This window comes from Salmo trutta, chromosome 6 (assembly GCF_901001165.1).
Source record: "Salmo trutta chromosome 6, fSalTru1.1, whole genome shotgun sequence".
NCBI classification, from domain to species: Eukaryota; Metazoa; Chordata; class Actinopteri; order Salmoniformes; family Salmonidae; genus Salmo; species Salmo trutta.
This window is the reverse complement of record NC_042962.1, coordinates 53,595,188-53,617,735: the sequence shown is the minus strand read 5'-3', so window position 1 is coordinate 53,617,735 and position 22,548 is coordinate 53,595,188. Positions and strand designations below refer to the sequence as shown.

Below are 22,548 nucleotides of genomic sequence, written 5' to 3'. Positions count from 1 at the left end.
CCAATGCTAGCATCAGTAATTGTACATTTGTTGTTAGCCCAGCTAGCATGGAGACTGACAGTTGTGAAACTGATGCAGCCGAAGAGCTACTGCCCCCTTACCAGGGAAAGCACCGAACAACAGACAGGGACGTTGGACCATTTGTCTGAATGTTAAATGACGAGACAGGCATTGATGCGAGTAACCAGTCTTGTTCAGTACATTGCAATATATCCAGGTATCTCAAGCACACCGATAAAAACACTGGGGATGCAGTAATTAACATTTACCAACAGATGGGATCACTGTGCCATCTTACACCATCAAGCTACCGAGTGGCTAGGACAGGCAAGCCCCATACTATTGTGGAGGCTGGGACAATGCTGGGGGAAAATGCCAAAAAACTATACAGACAATGACTTCATCATACAACTGTTTCACGACGCATCAGTGACATGGCAGGAGATGTTATGAAACAATTACTGCTTCGCATACAAGCCAGTCAATTCTATGCGTTACAGCTGGATGAGGCAACAGACGTGGCGGGCCTGGCACAGCTCCTGGTATATGTCCTTTACTTTTATGGGGGGGTCAATTAAGGAAGACACCCTCTTCTGCAAACCACTGGAAACCAGGACAACAGGAGAGGACATTTTTAAAGTACTGGACAGCTTTGTGACATCAAATGGACTTTGGTGGTCAAGATGTGTTGGTATCTGTACTGATGGTGCAAAAGCCATGACAGGGAGACATAGTGGAGTGGTAACGCGCGTGCAAGCAGTTGCATAATTTTCACTTGTCTGACCGCTTGCATGATGAAGAGTTTCTCACACGACTGGCCTATCTGGGTGATGTTTTTTCTCTCCTGAATGATCTGAATCTAGGATTACAGGGACTCTCCACAACTATATTCAATCTGCGGGACAAAATTGAGGCTATGATTAAGAAGTTGGAGCTCTTCTCTGTCAATATTAACAAGGACAACACACAGGTCTTTCCATAAATGTATGATTCTTTGTGTGCAAATGAACTCAAGCTTATGGACAATGTCAAATGTGATATAGGGAAGCATCTGAGTTGGGTGCGCAATTACGCAGGTACTTTCCCGAAACGGATGACACAAACAACTGGATTCATTATCCCTTTCATGCTCTGCCCCCAGTCCACTTACCGATATTTTAACAAGACAGCCTCATCGAAATTGCAACAAGTGGTTCTGTGAAAATTTAATTTAATCAAAAGTCACTGACAGATTTCTGGATAAGGCTGCGCTCAGAGTATCCTGCCTTGGAAAATCGCGCTGTTTACACACTGGTGTCCTTTGCAACCACGTACCTATATGAGAGTGGATTCTCAGCCATCACTAGCATGAAAACTAAATACAGTCACAGACTGTGTGGAAAATGATTTAAGACTGAGACTCTCTCCAAAACAACCCAACATTGCAGAGTTATGTGCATCCTTTCAAGCACACCCTTCTCAATAACCTGTGGTGAGGTAGTCACAATTTTCGATGAACAAATAAAGTTTTATATGTAAGATGGCTAAATAAATTGCAAAGTTATTGATTATTATTATTTGTGCCCTGGTCCTTTAAGAGCTCTGTCACTTCCCACGAGCCGGGTTGTGACTAAAACACACACTCATTCTTATGTTTATTAAATGTATTGTGTAGTGTGTGTGTGTGTGACAGGCTTACAATGACGGCAAAAAAACAAAATTTGAGAGTGCGCTGACCCTGGTGCTAGAGGGGGTACGCAGCTGGAGGTTGAATGTTTGAAGGGGTACGGGACTATAACAAGTTTGGGAACCACTGGTTTAGTGGAAAGAATGAACAGAACTCTGATCAATTTGATGACAATCAAAGAAATTGGGATGAGATACTCCCATATGTGATGATGTCATACAGGAGTAGTGTTCAATCTTCCACGGGGTTCACACCATACAGGGTGCTGTTCGGTGCTGAAATGACTTTACCGGTTGATGTGGTTATTGGAACACCACAAAATGAAGGGAAACAGTATGTTTCTCAGTATGTGCAAAAGGTGCAAGGGTATTTAAGCCCTGTAAGGGAAGCTGTAAAGAGAAATCTCCTAAAAGCCACGGGTAAACAAAAGCAATACTTTGATCTAAAGGTATGAGGAATATGAATATGTGTGGCTTAGAGACTACCAGAGGGAAAAGGGGTTGTCACCCAAACTGAGAAAGAAATTCAAGGGTCCTTTCAAAATGACAAAGAAACTGTCAGAGGTGCTGTATGAAGTAGTTCAGTGTAATGGACCTTATCATGCCGTGGTACACTACAACAGGCTCAAACCTTACTTTGGGGTTGTTTCAGAGCATGAGGTCACTGGCACGGGACAAGAAACTGAGTTGAGCACCGACTCATTTGTGCCTAGTCAGACATACTACCCCTCAAGGAAACAGGGTGCTCTGAGGAAAAAGCAACCAATGTTGCCTAGGTTACCCTTCAGGATAAGGGTGAGGGACATTGTGAGACTGTGGGCTCCAAGGGATGTTAATGTCTCAGTGGAACGGGAACTGGACACTGTCAGAACTGAAAGCTCAGTCGAAGACACAGACTCATGCCACACAAACGGACGTGAACACGGAGTTTACCTGTGCACCTGCAAGAGAAAGTGACTCATTTGAGACGGGTCAAGCACCTGAGTCAATTGCAGCAGAAGATCACATGGGTCAGGGGGGGTAGACCCCAAATAACTATTAGGTCTGTTTTATTAAACACAGGGTGTGTTCAGTTTAAGGGGGTAATGTTTACACATTCAAAAGTCTCTCAGCCTATCACACACTGTTATGCAAATGAGATTGCTGTATGTGAGGAGGCGGGAGGCATGCTGAGAGTTTTTGGGAAGGTGTTTTGTGCGGCGGGTCAGTGCTGGGCTGCACTGTCTGTTCATCCAAATAAAAAATACAACTTGATTATTTCATGGGAAATCAGTGTCCTAGAATGTTTACGCTAGTCAACAAACAACGTGCGAGTTTCAGTGGCCTGACAGGTTCGTTACTCTATGAAGTGAAAGTCAGCTTGCTACTAGATCACTTCTTGATAATGAAACTGGACTGTTGTGTGGCTAAGAATTTGTTGGCGAATGGCTCAAATTTACATTGTTACAATGCAGTTTAGATTACAGGCTACACACATTTCTTAATTGATACAATGTGGCCACTAGATTCCCCATGCTTCTCCCAAAGTCCTGCCCAGTCGTGTATAACTCTTCGCACCTCCTTGTGACGGGGTGGCAATGGTATGGCGTTGTATATTGCTTTCACCAATCAGGTTTCAAAAGAAAATTGACTGTATCACTTTCAGAGGTCATAATAATAAAATCCAATATATAAAAGTCCTTTATTGAAAAAAATATAAATATCAAACTCACAAAGGATTGGCAGTGTATACAGGCTGGGATCCAGTCATTGCAGATAGATGTCACATTGTCCTTTGAAGTGCATTTGTTTTGCACACCAGCATTTCTCAGAAGGAAAGAGTTGACACTTGATTTCGGAATCGTCAGTCCTGTGGTGTGATCTGTTTAGTGAACATGGCTGAGAAGTCATCCAGTACATGCAACGAGACTGATCTAAGTCTAGTGTCAACTAGTCCCTTTCCCCAGCTCAGTTTTCACAGATCTGAAGGGTTCAGATAGGGATATGTATGTTGGTGATGGTTCAGCCCAGCCCTATGATGGACCTTCCTCTGTATTGCTTTCACCAATCAAGTTTGGAAAAAATACATTCTTAAGACAAGTGCTGAAACAGAATTGGTGTTCAGATGAATGTACAACACAAGCATTCAGTCACCAACAAATCACTACAGTGTGGAGGTCTGGAGTTTAAACAGCGATACATATGATTATACAAGTAAAGCGTTCTTTTCTCAGTACTGCAGAGCTCTCTCTTAGTAATAAAACATCTCAGTACTGCAGAGCTCTCTCTCTTTACAAGGCAGATGAAGATGAGCGCTACCTCTCAGGCCTGGTTCCTATCAACCAACAGTCTCTCCCTACACCTAGACTTTTCCCTACACCTAGACTTTTCCCCTACACCTAGACTTTTCCCCTACACCTAGACTTTTCCCCTACACCTAGACTTTGCCAAATTATTCAATTATATAAGAGATTCACAATCTACGATTAAAAGCAAAAAGTGCAGTGGGTTGGCATAAAGCACTCTGGGGAAAATACCTGAAAAGGAATCATACAACCACAAAGTGGTTGATACTAAGGCTTCAATCAAAAAAAACATCCACAAATTGATTGATTTGTAAAGATGAGACATGAATACTGAGAACAGGTAAGAATTCAAAAGCTATTTACCTCAAAGTATAAGATCATCTCTTGTTTTTGTCCATCAAATGTTCTGAGATACAAATATTGCCCTCATATTTCTGAAGTACAGAAAATTCAAACATTATACAGTGAGCTCCAAAAGTTTTGGGACAGTGACATGTTTTTTGGTTGTTTTGGCTTTGTACTTGAAATGATACAATGACTGAGGTTAAAGTGCATACTGCCAGTTTTAATTTGAGGGTATTCTCATCCATATCGGGTTAAAGATGTCTCTGTGCCAATACTTTGTAGCTCACTGTACTTCATCTGATTGAATGCATGTTACTTTGTGCAATATTTGCTTGTCGTTTCTCTTCATTTTACATTTCATTAAAAACATCTCCAACAGTTCAAACATGTTTCTCTCTTGGTTGTTTGTCTCAGTATAACATATGAAGGCATGTACTGAGAGCCTTCAAACCCCATGTTTCTGGTCCTCAGTTACCCCACCAGGAAGACCACCAGCTGGAAGGAAGCAATAGAGGAAAGAGCTCATGAGGCAAAACATTACTAATGACTAGGGCCAGGACTTTGTCCTGGTCAGGTCACATGGTCTGGAAAAACTCTTGGTCTTATGTTATAAATACAACAGGTGTTATTCATTTCCTTTAAGAATACCAACACCAATCTGACTAGTTCATTGTTTCTTTCATTGGATCCAAATTAAAATACCACATGTTGATCATCACTAACATAATAATGTAATAACAATGTGAGCACTTCAAAAATGGTGAATACCTCACCACAGGTTAATGAGGAGGGTGTGCTTGAAAGGATGCACATAACTCTGCAATGTTGGGTTGTATTGGATTTCTATGCTATTTTTCTCGTAAAATAGCGATAATATTCCAACCGGGCAACGTTGTATTCATTCAAAGGCTGAAGGCAAAAAAATGGAGAAGTCTCGTGACCGCGCATCTCCAGTCTCACTGTCCCCAGGCTGACCACTCACAAACAGAGCTGCTGTACTTTGCCCAGAGACAGCAGACACCCCATTCCCCTTTCTGGCGGCTTTAGAGAGCCAATGGAAGCCTTAGAAAGTGTCATGTTACAGCACAGATGCTGTAATGTCGATAGAGATGCAACAGAAGGACAACAATTTGTCAGACAGGGCACTTCCTGTATGGAATCTTCTCAGGTTTTGGTCTGCCATATGAGTTCTGTTATACTCACAGACACCATTAAAACAGTTGTAGAAACTTTAGAGTGTTTTCTATCCAAATCTACTAATTATATGCATATTCTAGTTTCTGGGCAGGAGTAGTAACCAGATTAAATCGGGTACGTTTTTTATCCGGCCGTGAAAATACTGCCCCCTATCCCAAAGAAGTTAAAAATATCCTCTGTTGTCCTGGTTTCCAGTGGTTTGCAGAAGAGGATGTCTTCCTTAATTGACCTCCTATTAAGGTAACGGACATATACCAGGAGCTGTGCCAGGCCCGCCACGTCTGTTGACTCATCCAGCTGTAACGCATAGAATTCACTGGCTTGTATGCAAAGCAGTAATTGTTTCAAAACATCTCCTGCCCGGTTACTGATGCATCATGAAACAGTGTTGTTTGATGAAGGCATTGTCTGTATAGTTTTTCTGGCCTTTTCCCCCAGCATTGTCTGAGCCATATCTGAGGCAGCAGGAAGAATTAAGTCCTCCACAATAGTATGGGGCTTGCCTGTCCTAGCCACTTGGTAGCTCACCATATAAGATGCTTCTAGCCCCTTCTTATTAATGGTATCTGTTGCTTTTATACATGTCTTACTACTCGAAAGTCGTCTTTATTATCGCTCAAAAAACTCCTGTGGCTTATTTTTCATGTTTTGTTTCTAAAAGTCTGCGCAAGAGTGAAGGTTTCCCGTGAGAGAGTTAGGGTTAATGTGATTGGATGTTAATTATTTGACTAGGCTACCTGTATTTGACATTGTGTTGTTATTGTCGCTGAACACGAGATGGTTTAATTTTATTTTTGGCAGTGAAACGAGGCTACTTTTCTACTCAGAAAACGTGAAGATATATATATACACACACACACACACTGCTCAAAAAAATAAAGGGAACACTAAAATAACACATCCTAGATCTGAATGAATGAAATAATCTTATTAAATACATTTTTCTTCACATAGTTGAATGTGCTGACAACAAATTCACACAAAAATAATCAATGGAAATCCAATTTATCAACCCATGGAGGTCTGGATTTGGAGTCACACTCAAAATTAAAGTGGAAAACCACACTACAGGCTGATCCAACTTTGATGTAATGTCCTTAAAACAAGTCAAAATGAGGCTCAGTAGTGTGTGTGGCCTCCACATGCCTGTATGACCTCCCTACAACGCCTGGGCATGCTCCTGATGAGGTGGCGAATGGTCTCCCGAGGGATCTCCTCCCAGACCTGGACTAAAGCATCCGCCAACTCCTGGACAATCTGTGGTGCAACGTGGCGTTGGTGGATGGAGCGAGACATGATGTCCCAGATGTGCTCAATTGGATTCAGGTCTGGGGAACGGGCGGGCCAATCCATAGCATCAATGCCTTCCTCTTGCAGGAACTGCTGACACACTCCAGCCACATGAGGTCTAGCATTGTCTTGCATTAGGAGGAACCCAGGGCCAACCGCACCAGCATATGGTCTCACAAGGGGTCTGAGGATCTCATCTCGGTACCTAATGGCAGTCAGGCTACCTCTGGCGAGCACATGGAGGGCTGTGCGGCCCCCCAAAGAAATGCCACCCCACACCATGACTGACCCACCGCCAAACCGGTCATGCTGGAGGATGTTGCAGGCAGCAGAACGTTCTCCACGGCGTCTCCAGACTCTGTCACATGTGCTCAGTGTGAACCTGCTTTCATCTGTGAAGAGCACAGGGCGCCAGTGGCGAATTTGCCAATCTTGGTGTTCTCTGGCAAATGCCAAACGTCCTGCACGGTGTTGGGCTGTAAGCACAACCCCCACCTGTGGACGTCGGGCCCTCATACCACCCTCATGGAGTCTGTTTCTGACCGTTTGAGCAGACACATGCACATTTGTGGCCTGCTGGAGGTATTTTGCAGGGCTCTGGCAGTGCTCCTCCTGCTCCTCCTTGCACAAAGGCGGAGGTAGCGGTCCTGCTGCTGGGTTGTTGCCCTCCTACGGCCTCCTCCACGTCTCCTGATGTACTGGCCTGTCTCCTGGTAGCGCCTCCATGCTCTGGACACTACGCTGACAGACACAGCAAACCTTCTTGCCACAGCTCGCATTGATGTGCCATCCTGGATGAGCTGCACTACCTGAGCCACTTGTGTGGGTTGTAGACTCTGTCTCATGCTACCACTAGAGTGAAAGCACCGCCAGCATTCAAAAGTGATCAAAACATCAGCCAGGAAGCATAGGAACTGAGAAGTGGTCTGTGGTCCCCACCTGCAGAACCACTCCTTTATTGGGGGTGTCTTGCTATTTGCCTATAATTTCCACCTGTTGTCTATTCCATTTGCACAACAGCATGTGAAATTTATTGTCAATCAGTGTTGCTTCCTAAGTGGACAGTTTGATTTCACAGAAGTGTGATTGACTTGGAGTTACATTGTGTTGTTTAAGTGTTCTCTTTATTTTTTTGAGCAGTATATATATATATATATATCACATTTTTATTTGGCATATCCCCAACCCCAGTTTGGGAATAGATCATGTGTCAAACTCATTCCACGGAGAGCCGAGTGTCTGGATTTTCACTCCTCCCTTGTACTTGATTACTAATTAGTGACCTTAATTCATCAAAGAACTCCCCTCATCTGGTTGTCTGGGTCTTAATTGAAAGGAGAAACCAAAAACTTGTAGACACTGTGGGAAAAATTACGTATTTACCTGCTTTGTTGATTATAGCTGTGTGAATATTGATAGTTGACAATTATGTGCTTGGCAGTGGTGAGAGATATCTTACTATTGCCGGAGGATTTCATAACTACCAATGCTGTGCTTTTCATAAGGATGGTTGCCTCTAGCTCCCTGAAGCTGGTCTGTGCGTCTTGTCAAGGACATGGTGCGACTCAAGATGGAGAGAGCTTGAGTCGCTGAACAACCTGTTATTGTTTCTAATCATCTTTGCTTCCGAGAACTAATCCAGGGAAGGGTGGAACCAGCCATGACGAAGCCTTTTTAGGTCTACTATATAAGACCACTGCATCACCTACGGGTGGTCGTTGACCAGCTCCATTATTGCAATAATTAAATCAATATTAAAGTATGATTGTTTGAAGAAATTGAAGTCTCTTCTCCCTTATTTGATTAGAATTTCCACAACACTAAGCCCTTCATGGAATGAGTTTTACATTCCTGTTCTAGATTAACCCTCTATACGTATAGTACACAGTATAATGTTACAGGAATCAAATCATCCAGGACAAATATGGTTTGAGGGTACGGTAAGTCTCATACACACCTCCATTCCCCTGCCCCTTTCCAGCTTTGTCTGCACCATCTTCCCCTGTTTTGGTGTTGGCCGTTAATGGAACCGTAACCCCTGCAGAATCACAGAAGGAAAACAAACTACAGCCCCTCTCTGACTGTATCAAATTCTACTTAAAGCTACAATATGTAACTTTTTGGGGCGACCCAACCAAATTCACATAGAAATGTGAGTTATAGATCTTTCATTCCCATTGAAAGCACAAGCTTCCCATAAGAAGCGGTGGATCTATTCTGTGTGTGCTATTTCTATGCTTCCTGTTTCGGTTTTGTACACCAGCTTCAAAACGGCTGAATATACAATATTTATGGTTATGTAAAATATATTTCACAGCGGTTTAGATGGTACAATGATTCTCTACACAATGACAGCTTATTTTTTCACATACATTTAAATGAGGTAAACTATTAGAATTTTATCAACCAGGAAATGGAGGAGCGATTTCCATATAGTCCATCTTTAAAGAAGTTACTTCTGTTTATACAGTCTTAAACTAACTGGATGACTTACCTTGTTCTGGCTGGACTACGTCACTGCCTTTAGTTGAGAAGAAGAAAAGAGAGAAAAGTTGAGTTTAGCATTCTCATACACAGATCACATTAGTATTTGTTGTGTTCACTTCTGGATGACAATGAAAAGGATACTCAGTGGCAGAATTCCAGGTGAATGTCACTGTGTCTTACCATCAGATTTTCCTTGCTGATTGCAACTGCATCATTCACATTTTATATACAGCGGGGAGAACAAGTATTTGATAACCTGCCGATTTTGCAGGTTTTCCTACTTACAAAGCATGTAGAGGTCTATCATTTTTAGCATAGGTACACTTCAACTGTGAGAGACGGAATCTAAAACAAAAATCCAGAAAATCACATTGTATGATTTTTAAGTAATTCATTTGCATTTTATTGCATGACATAAGTATTTGATCACCTACCAACCAGTAAGAATTCCGGCTCTCACAGACCTGTTAGTTTTTCTTTAAGAAGCCCTCCTGTTCTCCACTCATTACCTGTATTAACTGCAACCGTTTGAACTCATTACCTGTATAAAAGACACCTGTCCACACACTCAATCAAACAGACTCCAACCTCTCAACAATGGCCAAGACCAGAGGGCTGTGTAAGGACATCAGGGATAAAATTGTAGACCTGCAGAAGGCTGGGATGGGCTACAGGACAATAGGCAAGCAGCTTGGTGAGAAGGCAACAACTGTTGGCGCAATTATTAGAAAATGGAAGAAGTTCAAGATGACGGTCAATCACCCTCGGTCTGGGGCTCCATGCAAGATCTCACCTCGTGGGGCATCAATGATCATGAGGAAGGTGAGGGATCAGCCCAGAACTACACGGCAGGACCTGGTCAATGACCTGAAGAGAGCTGGGACCACAGTCTTAAAGAAAACCATTAGTAACACACTACGCCGTCATGGATTAAAATCCTGCAGCGCACGCAAGGTCCCCCTGCTCAAGCCAGTGCGTGTCCAGGCCCGTCTGAAGTTTGCCAATGACCATCTGGATGATCCAGAGGAGGAATAGGAGAAGGTCATGTGGTCTGATGAGACAAAAATAGAGCTTTTTGGTCTAAACTCCACTCACCGTGTTTGGAGGAAGAAGGAGGATGAGTACAACCCCAAGAACACCATCCCAACCGTGAAGCATGGAGGTGGAAACATCATTCTTTGGGGATGCTTTTCTGCAAAGGGGACAGGACGACTGCACCATATTGAGAGGAGGATGGATGGGGCCATGTATCGCGAGATCTTGGCCAACAACCTCCTTCCCTCAGTAAGAGCATTGAAGATGGGTCGTGGCTGGGTCTTCCAGCATGACAACGACCCGAAACACACAGCCAGGGCAACTAAAGGAGTGGCTCTGTAAGAAGCATCTCAAGGTCCTGGAGTGGCCTAGCCAGTCTCCAGACCTGAACCCAAAAGAAAATCTTTGGAGGGAGCTGAAAGTCCGTATTGCCCAGCTACAGCCCCGAAACCTGAAGGATCTGGAGAAGGTCTGTATGGAGGAGTGGGCCAAAATCCCTGCTGCAGTGTGTGCAAACCTGGTCAAGAACTACAGGAAACGTATGATCTCTGTAATTGCAAACAAAGGTTTCTGTACCAAATATTAAGTTCTGCTTTTCTGATGTATCAAATACTTAAAAATCATACAATGTGATTTATCTGGATTTTTGTTTTAGATTCCGTCTCTCACAGTTGAAGTGTACCTATGATAAAAATGACAGACAGTGGTGAAACAACAGTGGTGAAACTAACCAATACACATTTTAGTGCTGTTTTATTTCTTCATTCTGTGCTGCGACTCTTGCTGTATTTATTTTAATTTTTTTAATTTTTCATGCTTTGCAAGTAGGAAAACCTGCAAAATCGGCAGTGTATCAAATACTTGTTCTCCCCACTGTATGCTAGCCCACACAAAGCTACATTTAAACTCGCATGAATAAATCGTCACCTTCTTAAACTGTATCTGCATGTCACAATAACATATTATTAAAATAAATGCCACCACAAATAATATGAGAAACACATTTCTGGCAACATCTCCACATATCTGCATTGTCTAAATGGCCTCAGGTGTGTTAGTGTTACTACTGTACCTGAGTTAGTGTTGGTCTTAATTTTGTCAGCCATTTTAGATTTAGTCTTTATGACTAAAATACCTTTCATCTTAGTCCCTTTTCAGTAATTTCATCCTTAGTTTTACTTATTATCAATGGACTCTGGACGATTCTAGTTTAGTTTTAGTCAGTCATTTTAGTCCTATTTTAGTAATTGTAACTTTCTTTTGTTTTATTAACAAGTTCATACAAACCTATCCACTCCCTTAGTCCCATTTAAGTCACATAGTCAGTGCCTTATTTTCTATAAAATAATTTATATTTCAAATCAAATTCTATTGGTCACATACACATGATTAGCACAGGTGTTCCCTGTGGCTCAGTTGGTAGAGCATGGTGTTTGCAACGCCAGCATGGTGTGTGCAACGCCAGGGTTGTGGGTTCAATAACGGGGGGCCAGTACAAAAAAAAAAAAAAATGCATGAAATGAGATGTATGAAATGTATGCATTCACTACTGTAAGTCGCTCTGGATAAGAGCGTCTGCTAAATGACTAAAATGTAAATGTAATGTTAATGCGAGGGTAGGGAAATGCTTGTGCTTTTAGTTCCAACCGTGCAGTAATACCTAACAAGTAATCTAACAATTTCACAACAACTACCTTATACACACACACAAGTGCAAAGGAATGAATAAAAATATGAACATATAAATATATGGATGAACGATGGCCGAACGGCATAGGCAAGATGCAGTAGGTGGTATAGAGTACAGTATATACATATGAGAAGAGTAATGTAGGGTATGTAAACTTTATAGAAAGTGGCATTGTTTAAAGTGGCTAGAGATTTGAGTCAGTATGTTGGCAGCAGCCTCTATGTTAGTGATGGCTGTTTAACAGTCTGATGGCCTTGAGATAGAAGCTGTTTTTCAGTCTCTCGGTCCCAGCTTTGATGCACCTGTACTGACCTCACCTTCTGGATGATAGCGGGGTGAACAGACAGTGGCTCGGGTGGTTGTTTTCCTTGATTATCTTTTTGGCCTTCCTGTGACATCGGGTGGTGTAGGTGTTGTGGAGGGCAGATAGTTTGCACCCGGTGATGCGTTGTGCAGACCTCACTACCCTCTGGAGAGCCTTCCGGTTATGGGCGGAGCAGTTGCCGTAACAGGCGGTGATACAGCCCGACAGGATGCTCTCGATTGTGCATCTGTAAAAGTTTGTGAGTGTTTTTGGTGACAAGCCACACTGTCTGTGTGGGTGGACCATTTCAGTTTGTCCGTGATGTGTACGCCGAGGAACTTAAAACTTTCCACCTTCTCCACTACTGTCCTGTCGATGTGGATCGGGGGGAAAAACTAAATACTGCATAGTTTCCTAAGAACGAGAAGCGAGGCGACCATCTCTGTCGGCGCCATATCCTTGATATGGCCATACCCTTTAGGCTACCACCTGGGAGCTGTGTGGGAGAGCCACACAGATCAACTCAATCAGATCGCACAACTGAAAGATGTCAATTCTGCCAATGAAAGGATTGCATGACATATTCTGCACGCATGCTTATGATTGGACAAAACAAATCACCGTCAAAAGCATGAGGACCACCATTCACGAAGAGTTTTTTTGACATAAAATAGTCTAGCGGTCAACTTTAGCCCATTTTAGCAGTGAATGTAACAAATTAAAGGCCTATTATTATTATTATTATTATTATTATTATTTTGAGAAATGCATTGTGAAAAGTAATGTACAAATTGCTTATAATAACAGTTAATGCTCCTCATCTTCTCCCTTACGGTCCTCAACATTGGTTTACAGCAAAATGAGTAGAAGTTCCTTGAATTTAGGATGCACTTTCCCTTTCAGTTGCATAAGGTTATGACGAAATTACTGCTGTGCACTCGCACTCTCTCACACACACCCTTCTATTTATTTCTTCAAGTATCTGTACTTCACTTTAATATATATTCTTTTTTTCCCATTTTTTATTTTACAACTTTTACTTCCCTACATCCCTAAAGAAAATAATGGTATTTTTACTCTATACATTTTCCCTGAAACCCAAAATTACTTGTTACCTTTCGAATGCTCAGGTAGGACAGCAATATGGTCCAAGTCATGCACCTATCAATATAATGCGTTGTCATCCCTACTGCCTCTGATCTGGCAGACTCACCAAACACAAATACCGCATTTGTAAATGATGCCTGAGTATTGGAGTGTGCCTGTCTGTCCGTAAAAAATAAACAAGAAAACTGTGCCGTCTGATTTGCTTTATATAAAGGGATTATGTTTAAAATTCTCTTTTACGTTGTACTTTTACTCAAGTATGACAATTGAGTATTTTTTCCACCAATGCACACACAAACATCAGTGTGTAAAGGTCCCTAAATTTATTAAAACACATCTATGATGGGCCATTAACAACACTACTGTCCTGTGCTGGGTCCTGTTTGTTTAACTTTGGGGACCCTGTTAGCAGGTTGAATATGGATCAGAGTAAAGTTAGTGTAAAACTTACCAAACATTCCACCACAATACTTTCTCAAAGAGTCAGTCCAGGTGTCTTGGACTGACTGTTCACATTGTGTAACATTTTGGGAAAGCAGTGAGTATGAAGAGTTGAACCTACCTTTTATTTTCTTCCACACCAACCAAACTGGGGAGTAAAAATACTAATATATTATAACTTCTTAAAGTACAAGTCTGCCTTAATATTCTATCAGCTACTTATTATGACTTCACCGACAATTACACGCTTAAGCTGCAATTAGAAGCCATCTTTTCTGAGAGCACCAATAAACAACCTGCATACAGTACCTGCACATCTGAACACTACTGTAAATACAGGTAGAACAGGTATCCCCTTCAGGGGGGTGTAGCTCACTGTTGTTGCTGCTGTTATGTCAATCTGTGCTTCAGAACTATGTACATGTACAGTGTTCTGTTACTAGAGATGTGCTGTTCTTACCTGTTATGGCGATGACAATGAGCGCTACAATGGTAACGACAACACCAACAACAACCCCAACACCAACTTCAGAAGGCTCTGAAATGAAAACATTTTGCATAGATAAGTTGACAGGAGTTTATCAGGTATTCAACATAGGACATTTTGAATGCTGCACTACAACACTAGCAGTGTTACTCACATATCAATACATAAGACTGTAACACAATTATAAGTGTCCACTCACCTGGACCAAACACCTCTCCAACTGGCTCACTGACTTCCCCTTCTCCAGCAGAGTTCTTCATCTTGCAGATGTACTTGTAACTGCTGGTTGATTTGCCAGTGTCACTCTTAGAGACAATCAGCTGTTTTCCTATGACCTCCCAGGCCCCCTCCCCCACTTTCCAGCTGTATGTGACGGGTTCAGCACCAGTGGTGTCACCCTCACAGGTCAGAATGCAGGATTTGTCTGGGTTGCAGGTATAAGTGATAGTGGGTTTAGGGACTGGCTCTGTAAATCCAGGAGAGAGAAAGACAAAGCAGGGAAAAATGCTTGTGAGGCACTACATAATCTTCTATTTAAAATATACACACACACACACACACACACACACACACACACACACACACTTACTGATAATGTATACAGCTGAAGTCGAAAGTTTACATACACCTTGGCCAAATACAGTCGTGGCAAAAAGTTGAGAATGACACAAATATTAATTTTCACGAAATCTGCTGCCTCAGTTTGTATGATGGCAATTTGCATTTACTCCAGAATGTTATGAAGAGTGATCAGATGAATTGCAAAGTCCCTCTTTGCCATGCAAATGAACTGAATCCCCAAAAAACATTTCCACTGCATTTCTGCAGAAAGCTTCAGGGTGCCCAAGGAAGTCCAGCAAGCGCCAGGACCGTCTCCTAAAGTTGATTCAGCTGTGGGATCGAGGCACCACCAGTACAGAGCTTGCTCAGAAATGGCAGCAGGCAGGTGTGAGTGCATCTGCACGCACAGTGAGGCGAAGACTTTTGGAGGATGGCCTGGTGTCAAGAAGGGCAGCAAAGAAGCCACTTCTCTCCAGGAAAAACATCAGGGACAGACTGATATTCTGCAAAAGGTACAGGGATTGGACTGCTGAGGACTGGGGTAAAGTCATTTTCTCTGATGAATCCCCTTTCGGATTGTTTGGGGAATCCGGAAAAAAGCTTGTCCGGAGAAGACAAGGTGAGCGCTACCATCAGTCCTGTGTCATGTCAACAGTAAAGCATCCTGAGACCATTCATGTGTGGGGTTGCTTATCAGCCAAGGGAGTGGGCTCACTCACAATTTTGCCTAATAACACAGCCATGAATAAAGAATGGTACCAACCCATCCTCCGAGAGCAACTTCTCCCAAACATCCAGGAACAGTTTGGTGACGAACAATGCCTTTTCCAGCATGATAGAGCACTTTGCCATAAGGCAAAAGTGATAACTAAGTAGCTCGGGGAACAAAACATCGATATTTTTGGGTCCATGGCCAGGAAACTCCCCAGACCTTAATCCCATTGAGAACTTGTGGTCAATCCTCAAGAGGCGGGTGTACAAACAAAAACCCACATTCTGACAAACTCCAAGCATTGATTATGCAAGAATGGGCTGCCATCAGTCAGGATGTGGCCCAGAAGTTAATTGACAGCATGCCAGGGTGTATTGCAGAGGTCTTGAAAAAGAAGGGTCAACACCGCAAATATTGACTCTTTGCATCAACTTCATGTAATTGTCAATAAAAGCCTTTGACACTTATGAAATGCTTGTAATTATACTTCAGTATTCCATAGTAACATCTGACAAAAATATCTAAAGACACTGAAGCAGCAAACTTGTGGAAATTAATATTTGTGTCATTCTCAAAACTTTTGGCAATGACTGTACATTTAAACCCAGTTTCATAATTCCTGACATTTAATCCTAGTACAAATTCCCTGTCTTAGGTCAGTTAGGATCACCACTTTATTTTAAGAATGTGAAATGTCAGAATAATAGTAGAGAGAATTATTTATTTCAGCTTTTATTTCTTTCATCACATTCCGTGGGTCAGAAGTTTACATACACTCAATTAGTATTTGGTAGCATTGCCTTTAAATTGTTGAACTTGGGTCAAACGTTTTGGGTAGCCTTCCACAAGCTTCCCACAATTAGTTGGGTGAATATTGGCCCATTCCCCCTGACAGAGCTGGTGGACTGAGTCAGGTTTGTAGGCCTCCTTGCTCGCACACGCCTTTTCAGTTCTGTCAACAAATTTACTATAGGATTGAGGTCAGGGCTTTGTAATGGCCACTCCAATACCTTGACTTTGTTGTCCTTAAGCCATTTTGCCACAACTTTGGAAGTATGCTTGGGGTCATTGTCCATTTAGAAGACCCATTTGCGACCAAGCTTTAACTTCCTGACTGATGTAATGAGATGTTGCTTCAACATATCCACATAATGTTCCTACCTCATGATGCCATCTATTTTGTGAAGTGCACCAGTCCCTCCTGCAGCAAAGCAGCCCCACAACATGATGCTGCCACTCCCGTGCTTCACCGTTGGGATGGTGTTCTTCGGCTTGCAAGCCTCCCCCTTTTTCCTCCAAACATAACGATGGTAATTATGGCCAAACAGTTCTATTTTTGTTTCATCAGACCAGAGGACATTTCCCCAAAAAGTACAATCTTTGTCCCCATGTGCAGTTGCAAACCGTAGTCTGGCTTTTTAATGGCGGTTTTGGAGCAGTGGCTTCTTCCTTGCTGAACAGTCTTTCAGGTTATGTCGATATAGGACATTTCGCACCAAAGTACGTTCATCTCTAGGAGACAGAACACATCTCCTTCCTGAGCGGTATGACGGCTGCGTGGTCCCATGGTGTTTATAACTGCGTACTATTGTTTGTACAGACGAACGTGGTACCGTTAGGCATTTGGAAATTGCTCCCAAGGATGAACCAGACTTGTGGAGGTCTACAGTTTTTTTTCCTGAGGTCTTGGCTGATTTCTTTTGATTTTCCCATGATGTCAAGCAAAGAGGCACTGAGTTTGAAGGTAGGCCTTGAAATACATCCACAGGTACACCTCCAATTGACTCAAATGATGTCAATTAGCCTATCAGAAGCTTTTAAAGCCATGACATTTTCTGGAATTTTCCAAGCTGTTTAAAGGCACAGTTAACTTAGTGTATGTAAACTTCTGACCCACTGGAATTGTGATACTGTGAATTATAAATGAAATCATCTGTTTGTAAACAATTGTTGGAAAAATTACTTGTGTCATGCACAAAGTAGATGTCCTACCCAACATGCCAAAAATATAGTTAGTGAACAATACATTTGTGGAGTGGTTGGAAAATTTGTTTTAATGACTCCAACCTAAGTGTATGTAAACTTCTGACTTCAACTGTATGTCCTCAAGCACTTTGCTGTTGAACTCCACATAATAAACCCCACTGTCTGTTTTCAACATAGTGCAGCATTCAAAATGTCCTACAACACTAGCAGTGTTACTAACATATCAATACATAAGACTAACACACTTATGTATGTCCACTCACTTGAAACAAACACCTGTCCTACTGGATCACTGACTTCCCCACTAACAGCATTCTTCAGCTTGCAGATGTACTTGTTACCATTAGTTGATTTGCCAGTGTCGCTCTTATTGACATTAATCTGTTTGTCTAAGACCTGCCACGCTCTCTCTCCCACTTTCCAGCTGTAGGTGACTGGTTCAGCATCAGGGGTGTTGCCCTCACAGGTCAGAAACCTGCTGTTTCTACACGGCCACACACATACACACAGATATATACACACACACAGAAACACTTACTGATAACAGATAGTTTATATGTCTTGTTAAGCAGTTTGCTGTTAAACTCCACAGAATAAACTCCACTGTCTGTTTTCTTCAATCCACTGATTCTCAGCTCTCCAGTAGTCTGGTCCAGGGTTGTACGGTTTATGAAGGCAGCATAGATGTCCAGACCACCAAAATCCTTGTCCCACTCTGCCACCTTGTTCTTCCCATGCTTCCATAGGATGCTTGTGATGGGGTCAGTCACTGTGGACTTGTCTGGCGTCAACACGAGTACATCTCCCACATTAAGAGAGAGATCATCTAGGAAAGCAGACATTTCATACATGTATCAGAGTATCAATGTATCCAGGGTAACACATTATGGTTAGGGTATAAATATGTAGTACTAACCCTATTGGCATTGAAAGAGACATTATTATCAACCTTTACTGTTTATGTCTAGAATTCTGCTTGCTGGGTCTATCTGGTCTATGTAGTCTGACCACTTTGACTAGTATGTCCCCCCTCACCACCACCACCGGAACAGAAATGTATCTGGACAACACTACAGATTAAAAAGTCTTTGTCTACACCCTGTCCCCTATTATATCACTAGCTAGGTTTCCATCCAATTTTCAACTGATTTCCATGCAAATATTCTAAATCTGCATAAAACAATATGCACATTTTCCCTCCAGAGAGATGTTTCCATCAAACTGACTTTTTGCAGACAAAAGGCTGTGTGTGATGACGTTGTGAACATAAAAAAATGACTTTTGCTGTTAAAATGAGTAATACAAGTTTAAATGGGTTTCCATTGAATTTTACACTACTGATGGTTTGTCACAAAAACTGTTGCATTATATAGCAACTGTTCCCAATCTGGTCTTGACACATGCGCTCTAGCCAACAGCTACAGTGGGGGTAAACTATTTACATTGACATTATTATGGATATGCATGATATTATTTTTATTTGTCAAACGGCAGCAAAGCATCAATCATCATGTCACCAGAATAAGACCCTCAATATTTATTGGAAAGGAGCATCAAACTCATCACCTTGCACTTTCACCACCTTGTGAATTTCATCATTTATTTCATCTGTAGCCTAACAAACTGCATGTTTTCCCGAGTCGTAGTGGGAGGACCACACAACATGTCATCACGTGACTCCAAGTTTACTTCGATTTGGCTATTATATCAATATTTGCGAATAAAAGCGGTTACGCTGACATTTCTCGCATAATTCATTTTACAGACACAAAAAGATCCCACCTTGTCTAGTGTACTTTGGAGACATTTGGAAAGTTAACCAAAAAATGTTCTGTTTCCATCAGGCCTGTAATCACACTTCTTTACTCGCATTAAAAAGGTTGGATGGAAACCTGGTTAGAGGCTAGGTTACCATCCAATTGGCAACAGATTTTAATGCAAATATTCAAAAATCCACCTAGTGGTGTGTTTCCACCCAATGTACTTGTTGCAGATACAAATCAGTGCGTGAGAATTTTGGATTGAAGATGTTTAATACGAGTCTGGAAGGAGAGTTTACAGTCTAACCAGACACCTAGGTATTTATAGTTGTCCACATATTCTAGGTCAGAACTGTCCAGGGTGGTGATGCTAGTCGGGCGGGCGGGTAGCAAACAGTTGAAAAGTATGCATTTGGTTTTACTAGCGTTTAAGAGCAGTTGGAGGCCACGGAAGGAGTGTTGTATGGTATTGAAGCTCCTTTGGAGGTTAGTTAGCACAGTGTCCAAGGACAGAATGGTGTCATCTGCGCAGAGGTGGATCAGGGAATTACCCGCAGCAAGAGCGACATCATTGAGATATATATATATATATATATATCTAAGTAAAAACGAATGTAAAGTTAGAAATTGTGCTACTAATGCACCTGATGGCACAAACACATATCGTAAAAGTAATGATGTTTTTGTTTGGTTAGCTTTTGGAAATTGTATAAATAAAACATTTTTCCTTCTTCAGAAATTCCAGCTAGGCAGGCTAACGCTAGTTACCTAATTCATTTGCTAGTTATCATACAGTAGGCTTATATTACTAATTATATAGTTAATATAAGTAGACATGCAATCACAAGCTACCGGTGGCTGAAAATAATCATCATCACGGGATGAAAAAGTGACATTTCCGGGCAAGGGCGGTTCATTTAAAATTCATTCCTCCCTCCCTCCCTCCCTCACCCTGCAAGTGTAGATTCGTCAGACGTCATGATATGTCATCAGAAGTGTCCACTTAATTTGTGGGGAGAGGGTGCAGTGATGTAAATTTAGTAATTTTGTTGCTAGATTCAGCAACTTTTCAGACTACCCTGGCAACTTTTTTTAAAAACAGCATCTAGCAACAAATTTGGCTACTTAAAATTGAACTTTTAGCAACTTTTGAAAAGTGACAAACGCTAAAATGCACGCATTTTCCCTCTAAATGACACAAAAACGATTTTCTCTGTCACACACTCAGTCACAACACACGTGCCTGGCTGCAAAAGTGCGTTGTGAGTGACGTCAGCAGCAGCATTGTTGGCTGACTGCAGCAGCACGGGCTCGACGAGCCAAACCCAATGAATATAGTTGGTCACGAATGTTTGATCTTGAACAGACCTTACAACATCCAACAACATGTCTCAATCAAAAATGTACAGACAAGAGTGGGAGTCTGTACCTGAACAAATGTCAAATCATATTTTTTGCCGAGATGGCCAGTCAATTTGAGTAACGTTATTGTGTATTCTACGTAATGACGCAGATTTACGTTATCACGCAATGAGCAACTTTTAACCACAAATCTCCCTGCCTCTTGCAGCCTACCCAGAAAATTAGTTGGCAACACTGAGAGGGTGTGTCTTAAGTATTCTATCGCTTCCTGAAGAAGGGCCTGTGTGTGCGTAGCTAAACGGAATAAGAAGGGTGCTTCGTTTAAAAGCATTCTAACTTTCCATGTTGAAAATCAATATGAAGAGCGTGTTAAGGCCCTTGTCCATCCATAATTTCGCTGTACAAGTTTGGTTTCAGAGTGCCATGTTATTTTTTCAGTGCGGCAGTGGACTCAACTTACCTCGGGAGACCACCGTTCGCGCCAGACAAAGCCAGAAACACAATCTGATGAGCGTTAGTTTAGGCATATGCGCTAGCCTACTTCTGATCTTTATTTCCAAAGGCTGTGAAAGTGAAATGTGGTTTAGTTCCTCCCTCTGCATGCGTCGTGGCCGCTTGGTTGAAAATAAAGTAACTTCTTCTTGTTCTGTGGATTTTATATAGCGGTTGGCAACCAACTTTAAGTGCATTACCGCCACCAACTGGACTGGAGTGTGGACCAGAGACATTGAAGGTCTAAATCTTACACAATCTCGTCTCCCTAAGGAAACGAAATACATAATTAAATACTACATCCCCTGAAGATTTCCCCAAAAGTTAACTTAATCCTCTCTCTTCAACCACATTACTCCTCAAATCTAATAACAATCGCTCCCTTTCTCTCACATCTTTCTGGCACTGAAATAGAACATCTTCCACTGTCTCCATGTCCTTCTGACAATGATCACACCTCCCAGTCAGATGTTTCCCCACCACTTTCAATGTACTTTTTGGCTTTGTGTGTCCCAGACTCAGCCTTGTGACTAAACTTTCCTCCCTTCTCTCTCGGCCTGAGGACCTCCCTGCCCCCACCTTTTCCTGGATCTTATACAGGTGTCTTCCCTTACTCTCCCTGTTCCACAACTCTTGCCACTTATTTTTAACCACTGTTCTTATTAATCCCCTGGCTTCTGCTTTACTGATTGACAGTATCATCTCAACATTAGGATGTTTAAGAGCCTGCTTGGCTATAATATACACTTCCTCATTCCCCTCTACTCCCACATGAGCTGGTACCCAGAGGAACATCACAAATACCTCCATCTATTTCACCCTATACAAACACTGTAAAACCTCATACAATACATCCTGTCTGCTCTGAGATGCACATGAATTTAAGCTCATCAGTGCTACACAGGAGTCAGAGCAGATGACTACCCTGTGTGGCCTCACCTCCTCCACCCACTGCAGCCAATATTTGTATTTTTTTTATTTAACATTTATTTAGTATGGCCAACAACTCGATTGTGTAAACAGATAAATGATCCATTGCTCTTTTTGTCACTGCCACCTTCAACTCAGGAACACTAAAAGCTGCACCTGTCCTCCCTGTTTTAGGGTCCTTAGATCATCTGTGAATATATTCAAGAAAGCATAGTATTGTGTTCTTAATAAAATAACGTTACATTTTACTGGTAAATAATGTTTAATAGCTGCAATACAATCCCACTGTATACCAACACATTGCATTATGTTTATATGTTATAATAACTTTTTTTTAAATTCTGTATTCCTTGCTGTATTCGTGCCCATACCTGGTTTTTGGCGCCTCTCTGTGTGTATAATTGGCTGTAGA

General features: G+C 41.9%; 1 protein-coding gene across 6 annotated transcripts; it reads right to left on the bottom strand.

Annotated features, from left to right (window-relative positions):
* Positions 1 to 3,332: 3,332 nt before the first annotated feature.
* Positions 3,333 to 21,358, bottom strand: LOC115196282 (uncharacterized). 6 transcript variants are annotated; one of them, XR_003878827.1, is made up of 9 exons: positions 21,175 to 21,358; positions 18,131 to 18,418; positions 14,533 to 14,799; positions 14,307 to 14,384; positions 13,968 to 13,994; positions 9,277 to 9,303; positions 8,740 to 8,820; positions 4,063 to 4,790; positions 3,333 to 4,006 (listed from the first exon to the last, which is right to left on the bottom strand). XR_003878827.1 is itself a non-coding variant. In XM_029756960.1 (8 exons), exons 1-8 carry the CDS (start codon positions 21,314 to 21,316, stop codon positions 4,741 to 4,743), a joined length of 960 nt encoding a protein of 319 aa, XP_029612820.1. In that variant the 5' UTR covers positions 21,317 to 21,358; the 3' UTR covers positions 3,333 to 4,740. The 6 variants fall into 6 exon arrangements, 4 of the variants coding, with proteins under 4 accessions (XP_029612820.1, XP_029612822.1, XP_029612821.1 ...); XR_003878828.1 differs by having other exon boundaries at positions 3,333 to 4,024; positions 4,082 to 4,790; XM_029756960.1 differs by having other exon boundaries at positions 3,333 to 4,790.
* Between the last annotated feature and the right edge of the window lie 1,190 nt (positions 21,359 to 22,548).